We start from the raw sequence: 23,577 nt of genomic DNA on the forward strand, positions 1-23,577 counted from the left end.
CTTCTATAATCAATTACTGGCGATGTTGAAAAGAAGATGAAAATGTCAATCCTGACTAATTGATTGTTGGATTTAGGTGCTTAGAATTTGTCGTTTGATATGTCTAGCGGGAAAGAACAAGCTTGAATGAGAACTTGTTCTTCAGAGCTTGTTGACTGAGTGTGGAGATTAAATTAGGCGTAGCTTGAGTTTTTGTTTCTCTGAATGACGATTCTGCGAATTATGGTAATTTAATTATTGGAAACAGTAGACTAGTCAGCAGACGGTCTTTTGTAAGTAAGAGGCAGACATAACTTTAAAGGCACTGGACACTACATGTATTTGGAACTACTCAAAACAATTGTTAGAATAATAACTTACTTGGTAACGAGCAACGGAGAGCTGTCGATAGTATAAAACATTGTAAGATAGGCTTTCTTTGGAGTAACATAGTTTTTGAGAAAGGGGTAGTTTCTCACTCAAATATTAAAAGACTTCAGGCCTGAAGCTTTTTATTAGCTTTTACAAATCTGTGCAACAAGGGTGTTTTTTCTTTCATTATTCCCTTGCAACTTCAATGACAAATTGATCTCCAAATTTTTACAGATTTGTTACTTGTCACTTGGTTTTGTAGTTCTTTCAGTATTTTTAATATAAATTATTTTCCCAGACCCACCAATTTGTATGAGCTGGAAATTCTGTAAAATACTCAGCCATGTTTTGTTGGTTTTTCTCCCTGCTCATTTTTTGTAGCTGAGAATATCCATAATCCAATTAATTAAAAAAAGATGGCTTGATGTTCAGTTTGCATATATATATAATATTCATAAAGAGCAGTGTCTCACCTTACTAATGAAGTAAATGAGGCCAGAAAAGTACAACTTCTAATTAGAGTTCAGAACCAGGCGTCTGATTGGCTGGACTCAGCGTGCGACATTCCTTGCTGCAAGCCAGTTCATCCTTTGGGAATCCACACATGGCTTAACAGTATATCTCAAGTTGGGAGATGTTGACCTACAGACCTTGGCCCAATTTCATAGAGCTGCTAAGCACAAAAATTGTGCCTTGATAACAACAGGATTACCATATAAATTTCCATATGGTTTTCAGGATAAGCAAACAATGGCTGAACACCAGTAATAAGCGATATGCAAGAAATGAAAATTTGGTTGGTAATCCTGTTTTTTTTTCGAGGAAGAAATTTCATGCTAAGCAAATTTTCGTGCTTAGCAGCTCTATGACATTGGGCCCAGTAGGCTAGCCCAGTTTCCCTGTAGCCGTTCATATGATATAATTAGGGGTTGATTTCACAAAAGGTTACATGTACAAATGTAGGACTTGTCCTATCTCAGGACTATAGTCTTAGGAGATATTAAAAACTTAAGGCTTGTCTTAAGTTAAGACGAATAACTCTTCCTTATTCGAGATAAGACTGGTATTTACTCTTTGTGAAATCAACCCCAGGGCCAAATTTCATAGAGAGCTCTTCTTATAAGCAGAAAATATTGCTTAACAACTCTCTGCTAAGCAGAACAGATCAGGAACCAGGCACAAATTGTACATGTGACAATGCCTTAGACTTCCCTAATAGACCTATCCATTAAGCTCTGCCCCATTGCGAATTGACCAATCACAACGCAGCAAAGGTCCGACAAAAAAGGTCCGACATGCGTGTGCATATCTTGTGCAGAAAGGCATTGGAAAGCCAAAACATGTGCGTCGTGGGCGAAGCCTACTGGATCGTCTATTGCCTGTCAGCAGTAAACAATGTGCCAATTAACAATGAATAGCAGCAACTAATTAGTCTTTTAATTGTCCATTACGATCCACCATTTACATATTTCTTTATTTTTTTCTTTTCTCTGGCAATCACACAAGAAAAACAATTAAAAAACAATTACATTCAATAAAAATATACAGAGAAAGAGTTAAAGGCAATAATTAAAACTTCTCATCAGTACTGATGTGACATGGGTCGTTAAGCTTTGAGTAGTGGCCCGAAAAATTTGACTCTCACGCTATTTGTCTGTCCATCCGTGCGCTCTTTAATTACTCCGTGGGGTTACGTGAAATTGATTAATTCTAGCTTCTCGAATTGTTTAATATTTTAGACTGTGCTCAAACGGTCAAGGCTTTTGGTTACGTTTTATAAAAGGAATATGGATTTAATTCTTAGCACAGTTTACGCAGGTGTGGTCACAATAGTGCATGGCGTAATAATAATAATAACTACAAAATTTGAAATGTGGCAATTCCAGTCAACTCTGTTCAAAGGCGCATGTACACTAAAAAATATGAAACCATTAAAAATCACATTATGACAAAGAGAGATGATTATCATCAAATTTATAAAGTAGCAATAAAAATATACATTAACAATCTGAGAACAACCAAGAAAAGAAGATAAAAGAGACAACCAAAATTAAAAGCTCAAAAGTTAGGCAACAAAGTGCTGTTCAAAGGCGCATGACAAAATAGAAGTGTTACCTTGGAGAGTTTATGCCTTCTGATTGGTTAATTTCCCACAAAACAAGTACATTGTAAGCTTGTTTAATGATAGCCTGCATGAACATCTGACGTCACACTTCAAGGCTCGTAAATTACGCCAGAGTTCTGCTGTTGAGCTAGGTTCATAATCACCTTTGACCTTACATGTACATCATTAAGCATGGTCCTCGTGAGATTCGCAGTTAAATCCGACGTACTTGTGTTTACATTAACCAATACCTGGTTTCAGGTTTCAGGTTTATTTATTTCCATACAAATTAGGCAGTACAATATAAAGGAAAACTACTTATCGGAACTTAATAATAGTATGGGGAGGTCACAGACAAGAAGCCTTATCCCTGCCCTTATCTTTGCGGATAAGGACTGGGGACCAGTCTAGTGTAATAGGCATCAAATGGAAAAATGAAAAGAGTGAAAGGGAGGCAGAAAGCAAACTGAAAAGGCAGGATGTGGTGTGTCGTGGCCGAGCAGTTAAGAGCACTAGATTCAAGCTCTGGTGTTTGATCAGCAGAGTGTGGGTTCGAACCCCGGTCGTGACACTTGCTACGTAAAATTGGGGAGGCAGAACTTTCTGCTCTACCGGCCAGGCTTCAGACTGATGATACCCAAGCCTACATCCGTATGGACTGTAAAAGGGGTAACCCTGTTTCAGCCCTAGGAGTAGGTGGCAACGCCCTCTGGAATAAAATAATTGGAGCCCACACCTTGTAGTGGCTTTCTGGCCTTTTGTGTCTGGCGACTTGCATAAAAACAATACTAAAAAAATCATGAACAATGAATAGGAGACAAGTGGGGGATATAGGAAGGAGTTGGTTTAGCCACGAGAGGTTTGAAACAATAACGACTACATCAAGGGTGGGAACGGGGCGAAAAAGTAATTAATTGGTGAATGAGACAGAATAAAATGGGTTGATCTATGGAAAAGGAGAAGAAAAAGACCCTATTATTATCGTTTGTTGGAAGTAAAAAAGTAATTAATAAGTGAATAAGACCGGACTACAATGGGGGGCTTTCGTGGAAATTGGAGAATGCAAAGATAAATTGTTGTTAACTATTTCTTTTGTTGATGTTCAGACCATGGGGTGGAATTGTCTAGAGGCAGGTTACACTGAATGATGTCTGCGGAATTCAAATTTAGCATTAGTTTGCGGCCGCACAATTCATTGTTCCAGCTGAGACTTCATTCAAATCTAACTTGGAAAGTAGCTTGTAATAAGATGAGGAATGAAAGAGCAAAATTTCAAGAGCTGCTTAAATTGTCACTAAGCTCAACAAAAATATGCTTACCAGAATAAGGTTACCAGCCAAAATTCCATGGCCGAACATGATAGAGCTGCTCAAGCACATTCTGTGTTTTTGTTTGTGGTATTGTAGTATTTGTACAAAACCTTCACTGATACTTCGTTATTCATTTTGTATTTCATTACTATGGTCCTATGCTGGGAACCATGAAATAGTGCAGCCAACAGCGGAACAAAATTCACTCATTAAACAAAAAGGGGAAGGGGGGACAAGGGGAGAGTTTTTTGTTGTAAAATAAAAATTTCACAATAATATGGAAGAAAATCCTTAAACTGATGGTAAAATAACACATTGAAAGCATGAATAAACATTATTCAACACCCAATTTAGCTTGGAAATGTTTGTTCAAGTTCTATTTTAAGCTGAACTGAAAAAGAGTTTGCTGGGCCTACACAATGTACATGAAGATCAAATAAACCTCCATGCAGTGCAAATTATATCCAGGTTTTCCCCCTCCACTTTGCTTGCATAGTGGATAGAACAAACAAACTTCCCAGATTGAAATTATTGCAATTTTTTTTTCTTTTCGGCATCAATCAGGGTGGATGTCACACTCTGTGTGTTTGATTGATTTTTGTTTCAGCACCAACAACCCCAGTCAGTCACTGCTGAATTATCACAAACACGAGCTAGCAACAGTTGCCATCACAAACACGAACTACGTAGCAACAGTTGCCATGTAATGGTATCATTGTAAGAGTCATGTCACACAAGTCTTGCCACCCTCCCCCCCCCCCCTCCTTAAAAAAAATGTATAGATGGATTGCACTACGCGTCATCAATCGCCATATTTGATTCATTTTACACTTGAAAAGTGCATGCGCATGTAGGTGCTGTGCTTGAAACTTTTCATGTGCAAAATACATTAAAGATGGCGGTCAGAGACGCGTATTGCAACCCATCATTTCACGTATATAGGCAGCCAGTTCCAGGCAATCTCAAACATTTACCTTTAATGTTCACATTATTCATACACTGTTTCAAAAATGACTTTATGCTACCAAAGTGGTCCCGTAGCATGCACTGCAGTTGTTTTTTTTCTTTTCTTTAATTTGTATATTTTATGCAATCCACTAGACACACAAGGCCTGAAGGCCACCTCAATGTGCGGGCTACAAATATTGTTTTTTTCCAGGAGCCGATGCCACCTACTCCTAGGGCTGAAACAGGGTTACCCTCTTTATTTACAGTCCATACGGCCGGCCGGATGTAGGCTTGGGTATCATCAATATGAAGCCTGGCTGGTGTAACGACTCTGGCTGGTGTCACAACTGTCAAACCCACACTCTGCTGATCAAACACCAGAGCTTGAATCCAGTGCTCTAAACCGCTAGGCCGTGACACAGCCACAAAAGTTACCTGTAAAAGTTGACTTGTGTGACAAAGCCATAAGGCTCATGTTTGTGCTGGCCTTTCTTTAAAGGGAAGGTACGCTTTTGGTAATTGTCAAAGACCAGCCCTCTCACTTGGTGTATCTCAACATAAGCATAAAATAACAAACCTGTGAAAATGTCTGAGTTGCTGTCATTGCTGTCCATATCATATCCACGTATTTTGGTTAAAGATTTTAAGTTGTCTACTTTTTGTGCATTTTTTTAAGTATTTATATTTTTAACTTAATACTGTTAAAGTAAAACTCAATCCAGCCTCTATATAAAGGATGTGAAGCTTTTATTTCTGGAAAAAAAAAAAAATCAATAATTAATAAAACTATTGTTTTTTACAGGATCAATTAAAGGAATGGTTTGACGAGGTGATACAGATGGGAATCCCGTGTTCCCCAGAGTTCTCTCTAAGCTCCACCCTCGGGGACCAGGTGCAGATCAGACAGTGGAACATCGCTGGATTACCAACGGATAGCTTCTCAGTGGAAAACGGCATCATTATCAGGTGGGTTTTCCTATTGCTTTAACCATTTAGCCACTGTACCGCCCAACCGCATATAGCGATACACTGTATGCGGTACGAGGAAACCTCGCTAGCTTGTGTTTGTAGAAAAAAAGGAACATCAAAAGAAAACTCGGTAGTCATTAGTAGGTCTACGCATTTATGATGATATTGTCGAAAATTAACACCTTCGCATTTAATCAGTATGAGCATTGAGCCAGACAAAAGCCTTGAAAAGCTATTGTGTTCATTTTTTCCGTGCACAAAAATATTCGCCATAAAAATTACCGTAGCCGTTGAACGAGAGGCATTTATTCCCATGAGAACTTGTACTTTTATACAAATATTACCAAAACGGTAAAAAATTGTGCATACACATTAAGCCATGGCTATCTTTTAAAATTTGAACTACGATTCCAGTAATTTACTGCAAGAATCTTGAGAAATTGGATTTCAGCAAACTCGGGCAGTGCAGGGACTAAAGGGTTAAAAGAATATGCAACTACCAATGAGTGTCGTGGCCGGGCGAATAAGAGCATCGGACTCGAGTTCCGGTGCTTCTGTTGAGCACAGTGTGGGTTCGAATCCCATGGAAATTTTTCATTGCAGGCAGTATGCAGAGTAATACTATAGGCAGAGCGGGTGCAGGTGGTAAATGTTGCATTTTTCAAGAAAGTGTTGATTTGTGGGGCTTGATTTAATAGACCCGTTTAATCGACATGATGGCCAAGAAAAACTGGAGCAAAAGGTGATGATTTTAAACTGCCAGACATACCTTTTCGTTTGAATGCTGCCCTCAATACAGCCAGAGATGCTGTTGGTACCCACTGGAACCTCGCTAAACATGGATAGATTCAACGATCAGTATGAAAGTATGTGGCAGTTTTTTGCTGTTTTTTTTTATATTTTTTATTTTTTTATTTATTCGACCAATACAAGTTACAACAGTCAAGTTACAATAACACAAGACAGAACATTAACGAGAAAAAAAAAAAAAATTATAAAAAAGCAAGAAATAAGGAAAATAAATACAGAATAAGATTTAACTGAAACTTTCACGAGTAACTTTAATGTATCTTTCTTGATAATTTTGCCTACAAATCACGTTACCTAAAGCCAATCAATGACTCTTTCTGTACATTGTAGTTGGTTATTATGAAAGAAAACAAATTTGATGTTGTCAATCCCATCATATAACACATGAATGATGGCTTAAATGATAATAGGTGCAATAAAGGTTCCATTAAGGTTTGCTTTAGAGCCGCCATTAAGCCATTTAAGTCCATTTGCCATTTCTAATAATATATTATATCTTTCATTATAATTACTCTGATGTTTGTCTAACATTATGTAGACAGCCCTGAAAAGCATTCATGCATTAAAGTAGCTAGATGATAACACAGTAGACTGGCTTTCTTCCAGGGCCAAAATTGTACAAAGCTTGTTAGCACGCAAAACTTACTCAGCACAGAAAATTATTGCTTATTGTTTTAATGATAACAAGAATAGAAACAGGTTACAAGCCAAAACTTCATAGGTTTATATTGTTGTGACTGGTGCTCCACTCAAATATTGCGTAGCAAAACAAATTGTCAATTAGTATTTTCTTGTGTTTTGGGGCCAATTTCATAACGCTACCAAGCCATTTGTGTCGCTCACGCCTATTCACAAAAACATACTTTACTTACAAAACACAATCAGACATCAGTGAAACAATCCTTTATTGCCTCTGCAGCAAATATCTTGAGAATTTTTTTTTTAAAAGGACATTCATCAACTGGTTTTTCCACCTTGTTTGGGGTTGAGCAAAGAAAAATGTACAGAGCAGGATTTGAACCAACTACCCCCAGATTAACGTGCCTGCATTCTACCAACTGAGCTCTCTAGTCCTACATTTTTTTGTATGTTGGCGATCTCCCTAATTAAACATGCCTGCATTCTACCAACTGCCTGTCTCCCTAATTTGTCAATATCTTTGTTAAGCCAGGTTCATACTTTAATACTGCGAATGCTTCACGTGATGTGAATTTAATTGCGTCGCAAAGGGAAAGGGACCGCATACCGAAAATGTTGTTGTGTCACCAAAATTTGATTCGCATTCTCCGGAAGTACATGAACCGGGCTTTAAGGGATGCAAGTCAGAAGCCATGCAACCATTAGGTGTGTAGCCGGGCAGCATCTTCCAGTTTTTCACTTTCATACAATCAACTTTCACATTTGTATTATAATAGCCTGTATTTGTCTTTCTTGTACATCCCAGCAATGCTCGTCGCTGGCCCTTGATGATTGACCCTCAGGGACAGGCTAACAAGTGGGTGAAGAACATGGAGAAGGCAAACAATCTTCACGTGATCAAGCTGACAGACGGAGACTTTGTACGCACCCTGGAAAACTGTATCCAGTTTGGAACACCGGTAAGTTTCAAAAATAAAATTTGTATGAAAATTTTCCGAATAATTCCTGAAAGTTCAGAAAGTAAGGCCGTATCCAATAAGGGACTTTCAGGACGCTTGGTAGCAGCAGACTTACCATGTAAAATCCATTGTTCTCGGAAATGTGCGTGTGCTCAGAACTACGCAAACAATAGACATTTACCTGGTAAGTCTGCTGCCACCTAGCATTCCAAGGGTTTCGCTACGGATGTCCTATACATCAACGCATGATGTAGCCCTAGCTGTAGCCGCCATAAAAAATGTTCCTATTGGTGGAGAGAGCGTCACGTGGGTGTGTATAAACCTTTGTTTATGACCGGTAAAAAGTGTTAATTCATGGGCGTGACACGCGACCTTGCACCTGTTCTTATAAGAAAGTTTCTTCATTCCTATTGGTCGAGAGCAACGGCTGAAACAGTTGTGCCACATCACGCGACATGCGCCACGCACACAGCATTCCCTTATAAGGAGTTGTTTACCCGAGGGCGGAGGAGGGCTTAACCATTTCATAGCTGGAGGGGTGTTGTGTTGAAAGAAATCGTTTAACAATTATAATTTTTGCACTTATTTCACTTTTTGACCAAAAAGTGATGAAAGTTTTTTGATCGAAAAGGTATATATGAATGGGAATCAAAGTGTGTTGAATCGGTTTTCAACTAGTGGTTTAAACCCGTCGAGGCCTGGTTCTTTATAATTTACCTTGACTTCGTCTTGGTAAATTATCAAGAACCAGACCTCGTTGGGATTAAATCACTAGTTGAAAACCTCTTCACCACACATTGATTCCCTTAGTAACATTGCACTCTCCTCTGTGTCATGCTCCGGGCTCATTTTTTACACAAAGCGCTAAAAAAAGATTCATCTAAAAGATGAGTTGTCAACATTGAAAAAAAGTGATTATTATAGTGACATCACACTTTGCCCTCAGCAACTAAGATTGATACACATGGTGGGATCAATATTTGCTCTTCGTGAGATAAAGTACGCTCTGGTTTAATCTGTCAAGCTCCCCATCAAAAACACCATCTCTTGTATGGTTGATTTGGCGTACATGTTACTTGCTGCTCACATTTCTAGGGCATGACCAGGGAACAGATGCTGCAATAGTGATTAGGGAGCTGGTTACTTATTCATAGGTATAAATGTAGCAATCCATCTAAGTGCCAGACATTGCATACTTCCACCATAATGCACACCTCCACGTACACTGTTTGCACCAGGGCCCAATTTCATAGAGCTGCTTTAAAGCAGATAATGAATGCTTAACAACTATCTGCTAAGCAGAAACGAGCAGTATACCAGTTACAAATTGTACATATGACATGATAGTTTGGCTGGTAACCTGATTCTGGTAAGCATATTAAGAAACCCCTAAAATTGCATTGAGTAGTTTTTGTGTAGGATTTATGTAAGTAACTGAAAACACTAGACTTGCCTTTTTTATTTTGTGGACATTTTTGTTGCTAATAAGAATTTAGATTTCTCATTTATTATCAAGACTAGCGGGATGCTGCGCTTCGCGCGGCAACCCCGCTAGAAAACTCTACGTATAAAATGCTGCACGTGTAGCACTGCGTACAGGGGAGGGTTAAAGTGGCTGGACAGGGTCACAATACAAATCACTCTGGCAAACAACCCATCCCAAGTTAAGACGAATCTTAGTGCTTTGTGAAATCGTACACTAACCCTTGTCCGTCTTTTTTTCCGTTTCTGCATTATTTGTCAATCCCATCCAGTGTTTTCCAGTTTCCAGCGGTCCCGATAGTGGTTCTTTCCCAGTCCGGTTTATATCCCGTTTCATTTATTTTGTTCCCGTTCAGTTTATTATTTTCCTGTCCTGTATCGTTTTCAAGTCCCCTTTCTTTTTCCCCCCTCGCCAGCCCCGTTCATTTTTCCCCACTTCCCTGTCCAACCGTGTGCCCTTTCCCTATCCTGCCCCATATCTAACCCACGCCTCCGTGCCTCCCGTCCCTGCGATCCCGTGCATTGGCATTGCTCTTTGCTTGCCACTGTTTGCCCATAACTCATATTTTCCAGTTTCGTGCGGGTCCCGTTTGTGGTGCTTTCCCGTTTCATGGGCTTGATCCCCCATTCAGTTTAATATTTTTCTGTCCCATGGCCCATATCATGATAGTCCCTTTTCATATTTTCAATCCCTACCCCAGCCCTGTTAATTTTCCCCGTCATTTTAATTAGCCGTTCCCACGCCCATCCCCCATTACACAGACGTACCACTTTGTGCCCCTTCCTCTTTGTCCCCATCCTAAATCTAACCCGTACTTCCTTCCCTACATCCCGCTCGTGAATTGTTCTGTGCACTTTTTTCCGGCCCAGGTGGTTCTCCGTTTTGTGTTATTTTCTCTGTACAGTTTATTTTTCTCTGTCTAATGTCAACCTTAGTCCCTTTTTCTTTTTCCCCTTGGCGTATTATTTTTTCCAGCCCTTTTACTATGTTCCCTTAATTTTTTTCTGTTCCCCCGCCCCTTCAAACAGACGTACCACACTGCGTGCCCCTTCCTTCTCCCTGTCCCACAACGTGCTTTAATAACCCCCACCAGCCTTCGTCCTGCCGTCTTGCCTAGCACGATCCCATGCATTGTTCTTTACTGTATGTACGCGCGAAGTTACTGGACGGTCATGCTGTGACATCACAAAGGACGCCTGACTCAATCACAAAGTTATACACGCCCGTGCTTTGACTATGACGTCACAAACAACGCATATCCACAACCCACGGGTACCCCGAAACTGACCCCAGGACGCATCATTTTAACAGGGTGCGGGCACCACTTAACGTGAAAACAACATGGTGGCGCCCATGCGATTTAAGCGCTTTTATAATATAGATGGTTATAGTGTCGTTCGACCACTTCATGTGCATTGAATTGCAAACCTAATAGTGAACTAGGAATAAGGAACTACCATTTATGTCATAGCTTTCAATGTTTAAATTTCTATACCAGCATGTGTAATTAGTGGTTGATCCAAACCCATTAAGGAGATGAGGAAGAGACTGAAGCCAGGATTAATGTTTAGAATGATGCATTAGTATGGATGTTACATCAGACATGAAACTTGTCACAGTTGTATTTGTTTGTATGTTTGTTTGTTTGTTTGTTTGTTTGTTTTGGTTTTTGGTTTTTTTGGTCCTACATCGCCACATGCTGCGTCTGCTGTTTGTCGATCTACTAGTATGCATTTGTTTGTCAGTAATGCATCTATTCTGTTGCTGTAATATTCTATTTGGACTTATGTTGCTTAGATTACAGTGAATGTGTATTTTATGTTTATATAAATGATATTCTAGAAGTGGTTTCAATTTACTTGTGTTTATGTCATTATTGCAACAATTCTTTTGGTGTAACATTCTATTTGTAATAAAGTTATTTGCATGTATTTTGAAATACTCAGTTTGTTTGAATCTAGGTTTTCTTATTAGAAGGGGCTTCAATTTCTTGTATTTTGAGTACATGTTATATTGACAATGTCTGCATCAATTGTTAGTGTTTATGTACATTGTAAGTCAGTTGTACCAATGTTGGCATGACACTGTTCTTTTATTTACTCATTTGATACTTTTGTAGGCTTTGAAACTTTCCTACCTTTTTTATATAAAAATGTTTTCCCCACTGAGAGGAACCTGTTCCGTATTTGCTTTAGTACTAATCGAAAATAATGAAGATGTTACAATTTTTATCACTTCCAGTACTGGTTACAAAAGTTGTCCTGTACGTCATTGTTTAAAATAGCATTTACATTGATGTGTGTATATAGTTGCTTACGTGTAATCTATTTGTACACGCGCTATACACACCCAAGCGCACCGACAGAATTTTAAATTTGTTGTTAGAAATGTACAATTTCAAAACAGATTGTCACAAATTGACTAGTTGTAACTATAGCTATATGTTTTTTAGTCCTTCTGCTCTGGCCTTTATCGAATGGCCACGACCCTCCTGGTTTTAAACGGCCATTTAAGAACTCATAGCCACTCTTTTTTTTATTCCCTTATTAATTATCACAATCTGGTTGCCTACAGGTGCTTCTTGAGAACATCGCCGAGGAGTTGGACCCACTCTTGGAGCCCCTCCTCCTCAAGCAAACCTTCAAGCAGGGCGGGGCCATCTGCATCCGTCTCGGTGACAGCACCATCGAGTATTCCCACGATTTCCGTTTCTACATCACTACTAAGCTCCGTAACCCTCACTACCTACCAGAAACGGCTGTCAAGGTGAGTGATCAAGCCATGGGTCTCATGTTGACTTTGGTCTGCTTGTTCTATGTTAAAGGAACATTACATTGCTAGCAAAAAAATTTGCTGGCAGTGTAGGCACTTTATGTAATCTACCATATACATAAACTGACAAACCGGTAGAAATTCGAGATCGATGGGTCACGAGAGAATAGTGAAAAACAGATTACAAGTTTCACTGAGCGATAAACTCAAAATGCGAAATTAGATTATTTATTTCTCATCAAATATGAAATTTCAGACAGAAATTGTACGGCAATTCTGACTGGCACCCCGCAACAAAAATATTGACAAAATAGGGAGACCGCACACATAGGGCTAGTGTAGTTCGATTGGTGGAGCAGCGGCATATTACCCCGGAGGACGTCGATTTAAACTCTGCTTTAGTTAATTTTTGTTTGTTCGACCCTAAAACTTATCCAGTCAGTTTCCTGTCTGTCAGTTTTATATAATAAATAAATCATTACATGTTGCACATTAAGTCTGAAAGACCTTGCACTAATGGCCTCAGGCTGAAATAATACCAATAATAATAATAATAATGCAAAATTTATGAAGTGTCCTTGGGATCTATATTTGAACATGTTTCGCGACGCTGGAAATAATGAAAATTTAAGAATAGCATACTGAACAAAGTACTTAGATTATCCATGTATTCAGGGGATGTACATGTGTACATGTAATATGCTATTTGTAAGGTACATGTAGGTTTGAATTATGTGTGGTACACTAATAACTAGTTTAGTCACAATGTACCACTTACATTTGATTTCCTCAGACTATAGAGACTGTTGATATGTCAAATGGTTCAGGGCAAGCCTTTGCATAGCAACCTCCAGATGAGCAAACCCTGGAACCTTTGCACATTCATTCAGTGTTCACCGTCTCTTACATAACTATACCTAATCATGTGACTAATAGCAACTGTCTCGATAGTCTGAGGAATACAAATCTAAGTGGTAACTCGTGATTAAGCACGTCATTGTACCAGACAATATTCAAATCTAATGGCAAATGGCTTATTAAAGACACTGGACACTATTGGTAATTGTCAAAGACCAGTCTTCTCACTTGGTGTATCTTAACATATGCATACAATAACAAACCTGTAAAAATTTGAGCTCGAGTGGTCGTCGGAGTTGCGAGATAATAATGAAAGAAATAAACGCCCTTATCACACAAAGTTGTGTGCTTTCAGATGCTTGATTTCATAACTTCAAAATCAAATTCTGAGGTCTCGAAATCAAATTCAAATATTTGAGTGAGAAATTACCTCTTTCGCAAAAACGACGTTACTTCAGAGGGAGACAATTCTCACAATGTTTTATACTATGAACAGTTCTCCATTGATCGCTTACAAGTAAGTTTTTATGCTATTAATTGATCGCTTACAAGTAAGTTTTTATGTTATTAATTATTTTGAGTGATTACGGATAGTGCATTAAAGAGAGATTTGCATACTAACAAAAAGCAAGCGGATAAATACAATACATGTATGTAGAGTCTGTTTGTATAATTCTGAGCCCCCTTCTGTTTTTCTCCAAACTCGCAGGTGACTTTACTGAATTTCATGATCACCCCTGAGGGTCTTGAGGATCAGCTGCTGGGTATCGTGGTCGCCAGAGAGAGGCCAGAGCTGGAGGAAGAGAAGAACGCCCTCATTATTCAGAGTGCTGATAATAAACGGTTCGTCTTTTCATATCTGAACAGTCTTTTTATGAGGGCAATGACTGAAATGCCTGGTGCTTTCTTCACAGGAAAGTGGATGTGAAGTGAATAATGTGGGCAAAATGTATCCTCCGGAATGATGCAGCAGAATGCTTTATCATGTGAGACGGCTCTATAGAAGGCAGTGTTATAGCACTTCAATATCCACAACAATATGGCTTTGACAAATATGAATACAATTCTTTTATGTTCAACTTATTTATGTTATTGTGTTTTTACACCAATGCCTGTTATAAGCATTGTGTTCTTGGTACTTTCCTGAGTCAAGAGAAAAACACAGGTTTATTACTCATATGTGGCATTTAAACTCAGTAATCAGTCTCTGAAACAGCAGTTTAATTTCAACCGTGATTTTGTAAAAAATCATTGAATTTTGGGGTCATAGGCTTTAGGGTGTTTTGGCCGAGCGGATTAGAGCATCAAATTCAAGTTCTGGTGGTTAAGTCATCAGATTGCAGGTTTGATTCTCGTTCATGGACACTTGTGTCCTTGAGCAAGGTGCTTTTTTAAAAATGCTTCTATTCACCAAATGGGTGCGCCACGGCAGCCCAGGGCCGTATACTCCCCAGGACTAAAGGAATGTTTTTCGCCCAATAACCAGCACGGCACTAATTTAATTGTTAGGTTTTTCTATAACACGCTATATTTTAAACAGTCAAACATTTCCATCTTTGTTTCAGACAACTGAAAGAGATTGAAGATAAAATCCTTGAGGTTCTCTCTTCATCCGAGGGTAACATCCTCGAGGATGAGACGGCCATCAAGGTTCTCTCCTCCTCCAAGGTCCTCGCCAACGAGATCGAGGAGAAGCAAGCCATTGCTGAGGACACAGAGAAGAAGATTGATAAGACCAGGATGGGATATAAACCCATCGCTATTCACTCCAGTATCCTGTTCTTTACCATCGCTGATCTGGCTAACATTGAGCCTATGTACCAGTACTCTCTCACATGGTAAGTGGAGTTGGTGTTCTCAGTGTTAAGGGAACTAGCTGGAAACCCATGCTACACGTGGGTCCCGCTAGAGTTCCGCTCTGTCGTCGATTTCACAAAGCACTAAGAACGATCTCAAATGTGTATCAATCTTGATTGCTAAAGCAAAGTGTGATGTCACAATAGAAATCACTGTGGCAAACAACCCATCCTAGGTTGAGATGAATTTTAGTTCCGCTCTGTCGTCGAATTCACTAAGCACTAAGAACGATCTTAACTGTGTATCAATCTTAATTGCTAAGCAAAGTGTGATGTCACAATAGAAATCACTGTGGCAAACAACCCATCCTAAGTTGAGATGAATTTTAGTGCTTTGTGAAATCATACCCTGGCTCGTCTTTTTTTTCATTGCCTATTCGCTGTTGGTCCCATCCATGTTTTCCGATTTCGAACCGGCCATAGTTGATCTTTCTTTGTCCTATTTGTTTTGTTCCCGCTCAATTTATTATTTTCCTGTCCAGTAACATTTATTAGTTCCTTTCTTTTTTCCTGTCCCGTATTATTTCCCCAGCCCCTTAATTTTTTCTCGCCCCGTTTTTTCCCAGTTTCTTATAGTCTGTCAGTCCCATTTACTTTTTTCCATCCCGTTCATTATTCCCCGTTTGCGCACTTGTATGCATTTTCAAAATGTTCTTTGTTTCGTGCGAATTCCTGTACTGTAGGTCTCCCTAGACTCCTGCTTAGGCTCCAGGCTCCAGGCTCCATTGCACTGGTCCCAGGTCAGAATTCCAGTTGAACCTAGTTAACTGGGGTCAACTGGTTCAACTGGATAGTGACCAAACTCGTCCATTTTCCATATTAACCAACTGGTTTGGACTAGGTTAAACTGTGTTCAACTAGGTTGAAATTATAAACCAGTTGGTTTCTGTCCATTTTCCATATTAAACCAACTGGTTTTAAATATGTTTAACTAGTTTATCAACTGGTTTTCAACTAGTTCCAGTTAAACCCAGTTTAACTAGGTTCAACTGGAATTTTGACCTGGGGTGTTGGGGGAGGGGATGTCCTTGTCCCTCTGTAAAAAATAAAAGGTGCTGTTCCCCCGTCCCACGTACTGTGTGCCCAATCCGCTCCTGAGCCCATTTGCTCTAACCTGCGCCTCCATTCCCCATTATCCCATGCGTTGGCATTGTTCTGTGCCTGCACTGTACGTGTGCAGTGCTGTTTAGGGAAGGGGATGCCTACTTTGGTGACTGCTTGTTCCCGTTCAGTGAGGTTTGATCAAGCTCCCTGTTAAAATTACATTACCCTCACAGAGACGAGACCTGTTATGTGCTCTCATTTAAAAATAATTATTTGGTTATTTCTTTCACCCATCCAGGTTTGTGAATCTTTTCATCAACGCCATCGAGAATTCTGAGAAGTCAGACGATCTTGAGAAACGTCTCTTCAATTTGAAGGAGTTCTTCACCTACTCACTTTACTGCAACGTCTGTCGATCACTCTTTGAAAAAGACAAGGTGCGTACAACCATTTTTCATTTAAACCTCCATCAAAACAATGATTTTTGTTTTTAATAAAAATATAGTTTTTGCTATAAGCACAAAGGCTAGTAGCTTAGTTTGTGGTTATACATGTACCTTAGAGGTCTCTCCTAATTAGTTTTAACGATTCTGGAGAGAAATCTCAGCGAAATCCTTCTCAATCAGTATTTTCTGATCATCTTCTGAAGAAAGCAATTTCTAAATCCTATCATCATGATGGGCTTGTTCATAGTAGATTTAAAGGGGAAAAATGTTGTTTAACTCATCAGAGGCCATTCATTTTCGTATAATCATCACAAAATGCCCTGACATTGCTAATAATTGTTCATTTCTTTCATCAAATTGTTTTGGGAATATCTCCAAACGATATCTCAAAATCGATATCTCATAAACGCTAACACTCTTTGAACTAGAATTCTCACAGGTTAATAAACATCTACATTTATATTGGATTAAAACATTCAAACAGTTCCAAAAACCAAAGGTATACTTTGCCTTTGTGCTTTTTTTATAGGTTTCTGTGTTTTATGAATGCAAATCTTTTCTTGTACAGCTTCTCTTCTCCTTCCTGCTGTGTACCAACCTCCTGAAGTACGCCAAGGAGGTCGACGAAGACGAGTGGCGGTTCCTCCTAACAGGAGGTATTGGTCTGGACAACCCGCACTCCAACCCAACCTCCTGGATGCCTCCGATGGCGTGGGATGAGATCTGCCGAGTGGATGACATGCCGAGATTCACGGGGATCAGGAAGAAGTTCCCAGCTCAGAAAGAGGGATGGAAAGCTTTGTATGATAGTTCAGTAAGTCGCAATCCTTAGTCTAGTCCCCCCGTCACTACTTTAAAAAAAAGGGGGGGGGGACCACAAGCCCACAGGGTCTTGTTGCTCATAATGTTTACTGTTTACTGGGCCAGAATGGGAGACTTTCCAGCGCTAGGTGGCAACAGACTTACCGGGAAAATGTCCATTGTTTACGTAGTTCTGAACATGCGCATAATTCTGAGAACAATGGCTTTACCCGGTAAGTCTGCTGCCACCTGTCGTCCCAGAAAGTCTCCTATTGACAGATCCATAAGGCTCCGCCCACGGCGCGTGTGTGAGCAAGAACGCGTGAGCCTCTCCAATGCCACACATGATTCTGCACAACTCTACCGCGCGGGCCAAGCATACGCGCACGCATGTTGGACTTTTGTTGGACTTTTGGTTGTGCAATCAGGGTTGTGATTGGTGTATATAGGCAATGGGGCAGAGCTTAATGGATTGGTCTATTGCTGTACAAGCCCACAATCAAAATTTAAAAAATACTTCCAGACACAACTTAACATACATTTTACTATTCTTATTTGAACAAGTGCTAAAAGATAGATATATCTCATTTGTCTTTTGATATTACATGTAATACATCATTACTAAATACATGTACAATTGAAGGGTATTCTATCAGACTCAAAGTCAATTACATTGGAACAGTATATTACATACACAGAGTGAGTTCTTCTTATTCAACTGAAGAAAAAAATATGAAAAATATTTGTCCGGTCATGAGTTTACTGGCCCGACACTTAAAGACACTGGACACTATTGGTAATTGTCAAAGACCAGTCTTCTAACTTGCTGTATCTCAACATTACGCATAAAATAACAAACCTGTGAAAATTTGAGCTCAATTGGTCGTCAAAGTTACGAGATAATAATGAAGAAAAAACACCCTTGTCACACGAAGTTGTGTGCGTTTAGATGGTTGATTTTGAGACCTCAAATTCTAAATCTGAGGTCTCGAAATCAAACTCGTGGAAAATTACTTCTTTCTCGAAAACTACATCACTTCAGAGAGAGCTGTTTCTCACAATGTTTTATACTATCAACAGCTCCCCATTACACATTACCATGTAAGGTTTTATGCTAATAATTATTTTGAGTAATTACCAATAGTGTCCACTGCCTTTAAACTACTAGCCTTGGGCTGGCGACCCAGTATAACTACTAGCCTTGGGCTGGCGACCCAGTATAACTACTAGCCTTGGGCTGGCGACCCAGTATAACTACTAGCCTTGGGCTGGCGACCCAGTATAAAATTCAAACCCTGCCTGTCTTTATCTTGTCTAAAAACAAAGACAGACCGTAAATGTAAGTGTACTCGCTTTCCCAGCCTTGACACTTGTGTCCTTAAGCAAGACACTTAACCACTGGTTCATCCTTTGGATGGGACGTACATGTAAAGCCATTGGTCCTATTTGTTGTGTAACGCATGTAAAAGAACCCAGTGCACTTATCGAAAAGAGAAGGGGTTCGCCCCGGTGTTCCTGGTTGTGGCTGCTTAATGCACCATAGCACCTTGTGAACCCTTATAAGGTGCTACATATTTGGGTCTCATAACTCATCACTTCAATAACCTATCTTTGGGAAAGTTTGTATATACTCAGCGCCTTGAGTACCTTGTTTGGTAGATACGTGCGCTATATAAGACTTTGATATTTTTTTTTACTTTACTCGCTTCTACCGATGTTGGCTTTGAATTTAAGTACTGGTTGTCCCTCATTGAAAAATCTCAAAATATTCTAGTCTGTGATTACAGACTGACTAACAGACTAATTTCAAAGCCCACACTTTAATCTTGCTCTCTTTAATCTCCTATGCACAGACCCCTCAAACAATGCCGCTTCCAGGAGAGTGGAACGAGAGTCTAGGATTGTTTCAGAAACTTCTAACTCTGAGATGTCTCCGCCCTGATAAGGTACATTAAAATGTCAAACTAAAAAATTATAAAACATGTAAAATCCACTCTTGCCTTCTGGAACTTAACCACCTTTCTCCACAGTTTCTCAACATTAATTTCTTTACTCCGTGGGGGGGGGGAGCAGTCAGTAAATACATGCCTGACATGTACAATGTGTTGAAACCTATATTAATATGTCTTTGACACTCTGGAATGGAATAAACGCCCCCAATTTACCCAGTAAGGATCTTAACAGCAGTGACACTTGTGTCCTTAGCAAGACACTTGACCATGGCTTTGTCCTTCAGATGGGACGTAAAGCCGTTGGACCCATGTGTTTTGAAACGCATGTAAAAGAAACCAGTGCACTTATCGAAAAGAGAAGGGGTCCGCCGCGGTGTTCCTGGCTGTGGCTGCTGTATGCGTCGTAGCACCTTGTAAACCCTTAGAAGGTGCTAAATAGTTGGGTCTCAGAATTCATCACCGCAATAACATATCTTTCTGAAAATTTGTAGATATACTCAGCGCCTTGAGTACCTTGTTTGGTAGATACGTGCGCTATATAAGACTTTAATATTATGATTATAAAATGATATTATTATGATACTAAAATAAGAAACAAAAATTGTTGAGTTATGCTGGTTTGCCATGGGTGGGCCAAACTCTCCCTGTTTATTTGGCATTAAGCATACCTGAAACTATCTCAACTTTAGAGTATGCAGCCCCGGCAGTGAAATTGATGCATAAGTTTCTCATCGCATCACTCGCACTCGTTAGGTACCCATTCACTCCTAGGTGATGAGAAGTAATTATTCACAGTAGTCTTGACAGGGAGTTGAACCCACACTCTGTAATGACATCAGAACTTGAGTTCAATGCTCTAGACCGCTCAGCGACAACACAAAATGAGACATACCAATTAGCCTTTTGAGGTATGGCGGACATTATAGGAGTGCACTGTTTAGTTTGGGTGACATACATGTATGTACATGTACACAAATTTACCCAAACCTAATAGTGTTGCAGCAATGTGCCTGCCATATCTCAGAAAGGCTTATTACATGTAATTTACTTTGTTACAAAATTTTAAATTAGTCTGGACATGGGCATACATGTACTCCCATGAGCAATTTGTGTATTTTACGTCTTATTAGGCCAATTTACCTAATTAATTTGCGTCAGTTAAGCTTAGCGTCAGTCATTACCTTAATGCCCCAATTCAATCATGATTCATATATCTGCACTCACTCAACCGTTATAAGCAATTAATTGGTCAGTGCCTTCATTATTGTCTGGAATTAATTTGAATTGTTAGATTTTACTACACTCACGGGAATTTTTGTTCCCCATTTCATCATCCTAGTTTTAAATGGCTGTCACTTTTGCTTTTCCTTATTTGTGTGCAAATTACCTGGAAGTGTCAATAGTGACACCCAGTTGACTCTTTTTACTGTATTGATTTTTTTCCCCATCCAAATGGATTGTTATATTACATTTCATAATTTATTATGCTTCAATTCAGACTTGTTTGTATAGAGTTAATGTGTCTCCTGTTTGTCTCGCCTATTTCATTATGTTGTGAAGTTTCTTGATGTATTCAAGTTTGTATGTTTGCTATTATTTCTCCTCATTTTTTTCAAATCATCAATGTGAATGGATGTTCGCTTTGCAATATTATTGTTTCTTTGTTTAAACTTGTGTTTTAGGAATCTTGTTTCTACACAAATGATTATGTTGTATTTATGATATACCCCCTCTCCCCTTATCTTTCCATCATTAACAAACTTGCCAACTTGCTCTCAGGTGACCCCAATTTTCCAATATTCTCTTATCCAATTTAAATTATCCAATTGGATTGAAATAATAGTGGTATGCCTAGGGCAGTGAAAAGCAATTGGTATAGGCAAGTTATAAGCAAGGCCTGGGCCAGAGCAATTGGTATGCCTGGGCCAGTGATAAGCGATTGGTATGCCTAGGCCAGTGATATACAATTGGTCTAGGCAAATGATAAGCGAGGCCTGAGCCAGTGGTAAGCAATTGGTCTAGGCAAGTGATAAGCAAGGCCTGGGGCAGAGCAACTGGTACACCTAGGCCAGTGACAGCAAATGGTATGACTGGGGCAGTAATTATTTTGAGCCTGCAGCCCTCCGTCCTTCTGAACCCTCATTTCTGTATAAAGGATTATAGGTTTTAGGAGGGTTCGCGATAAAGGCAACATAGGCCTACATGTACGCTTACCATATTTGTTTTCTTTCTATGTTTCAATGCTGGCTATAAGACTTTAACATGACTGGTTTTGAGTGGCAGCCATTGTCATATTGCCATATGCTTTGTGTATCTTAGTACTGTATACTGATTGCTATACTGTATGTACATGTATATGTTGAGATTGTCTGCTTTATAAATGTATGCTACAATTTACCTTTTGTTCTTTCTGATTTCTAGCTTTCTATTTCATTACTGTGATTGCTTTCTGCGATACTGTGTTTATATTTTATTATCATATACAATAATAACTGTCTAACCAATTGGTACATAGATTAATTGCAATATATGTTCCATTGCACAGACTGCAATTTGTTTTTGTGACATATTCTGTTTTTTTTAATTTGATAAAACATGACCGTGTGTTGGTTATTTCCAACCATGTGGGTGTAAAAAATGAATTTTGATGTATTTTCCATTGTTAAGAATAATATTTATATTCTTGTTTTGTTGTTTATGTTTTCGTTTCTACATTACTGTGGTTATTTTTATTCATGGAGTAACCCATTCTTGTGCAGATTTGTTGTAAAAATTGTTTTTGTACACAAACTGTTTTAGGAGTTATCAGTGCCAACCAAGACGTTCTGGAAAGGAACAAGGAAAATTGCCAGCCTATTCAATTCAAATTGCATTTCTTATCTGAAATTTATTTAACTTTTTTTTGTAGATTTAGAAATGACTTGTTGTACTATAGTACATGCTAAGAAAAAGTATTCAAAGTTGAAGAATTGTGTTCTGTTAAAGAGATGATACGAAAAAACCTTTGACCAATCTTGCCAAACTATTTCTTACCCAACTCAATTATTCAGGTTGTACCAGCCATACAAGCCTTTGTCACCGAGAAGCTCCATCGTAAGTTTATTGAACCTCCACCCTTTGATCTGGGCAAGGCGTTTAATGACAGTCATTGCTGTGCACCGCTCATCTTCGTTCTGTCTCCCGGTAGCGACCCCACAGCTGCTCTCCTCAAGTTTGCAGATGATCAGGTAAAATAGAAATCTCTCATATTCATTAGAGACACTGGACACTATTTGTTATTGTCGAAAACCTGTCTTCTCACTTGGTGTATCTCAATATTATGCACAAAATTACAAACCTGTGAAAATTTTAACTCAATTGGTCGTCGAAGATGCGAGATAATAACAGAAGAAAAAACACCCTTGTCACACGAAGTTGCTTGATTTCAGGACAACAAAGTCTAATTCTGAGGTCTCAAAATCAAATTTGAATATTTAAGTGGAAAATTACTTCTTTCTGGAAAACTACGTTACTTCAGAGGGAGCCGTTTCTCACAATGTCTTATACTATCAACAGCTCTCCATTGCTTGTTTACCAGGTTACTTTTATGCTAACGAATATTCATATAAATATAATTGTCTTTATTGTTCTAGGGTTTTGGAGGCAGCAAGCTGAGCTCACTGTCTCTTGGCCAGGGTCAGGGTCCGATCGCAATGCGTCTGATTGAGAAAGGAGTCAAGGAAGGGACCTGGGTGGTCCTTCAGAACTGTCATTTAGCCGTCTCTTGGATGACCACGTTGGAGAAGATCTGTGAGGTACGTTGAAGGGGAAAAAAATATAGTACAATTTAGTTTGTGCCCTTTACATAACAATTATCAGAAGCACATATAAAGCCGTGTTCGCATTGGACTTAAAATGGTTAACTTACCACCCCAAACTGTTAATTTACCGATAATAAGTCCAAGTTCGAACAGCCAGTAACTTACCGGGGTGGAAAGTTACCGCCACGGCGCTGTTAACTTAACAGGCTGATTCGAGCCACGGTAACTTAACAATGTTAACTTAACAGGGACTGCTGATGTTCGAGCCATTGCGTGCAATACATGCAGCTCAAAAAATGCAGGTTAAAAACATAGCTGCGTTTCCACTGCGTACGCAGCGCGCGGAGCCTAAGCATGAGCCGGAGCCCAAGCCGAGGTTTAAGAAAGGCCCTTGGTAAGTTACCTGACACAAATTAATCCAAGTGCGAACAACTGTTAACTTACCGGCCCGGTAAGTTAACACACCGGGCCGGTA

The 23,577-nt window shown here is 39.3% G+C and overlaps 1 protein-coding gene across 6 annotated transcripts in view; it reads left to right on the forward strand.

The window, feature by feature from the left end:
* Positions 1 to 23,577, forward strand: part of LOC117291125 (dynein heavy chain 7, axonemal-like) — a 118,953-nt gene that overhangs the window by 80,197 nt on the left and 15,179 nt on the right. For all 6 annotated transcript variants that reach the window (XM_033772661.1, XM_033772663.1, XM_033772665.1 and 3 more), the window contains 10 exons: positions 5,516 to 5,679; positions 7,937 to 8,090; positions 12,148 to 12,339; positions 13,913 to 14,046; positions 14,769 to 15,041; positions 16,402 to 16,540; positions 17,118 to 17,363; positions 19,204 to 19,296; positions 22,353 to 22,529; positions 22,935 to 23,096. In XM_033772661.1, coding sequence (XP_033628552.1) covers positions 5,516 to 5,679; positions 7,937 to 8,090; positions 12,148 to 12,339; positions 13,913 to 14,046; positions 14,769 to 15,041; positions 16,402 to 16,540; positions 17,118 to 17,363; positions 19,204 to 19,296; positions 22,353 to 22,529; positions 22,935 to 23,096 — 1,734 coding nt within the window. The remainder of the gene's footprint in view (positions 1 to 5,515; positions 5,680 to 7,936; positions 8,091 to 12,147; positions 12,340 to 13,912; positions 14,047 to 14,768; positions 15,042 to 16,401; positions 16,541 to 17,117; positions 17,364 to 19,203; positions 19,297 to 22,352; positions 22,530 to 22,934; positions 23,097 to 23,577) is intronic.

This window comes from Asterias rubens, chromosome 6 (assembly GCF_902459465.1).
Source record: "Asterias rubens chromosome 6, eAstRub1.3, whole genome shotgun sequence".
NCBI classification, from domain to species: domain Eukaryota; kingdom Metazoa; phylum Echinodermata; class Asteroidea; order Forcipulatida; family Asteriidae; genus Asterias; species Asterias rubens.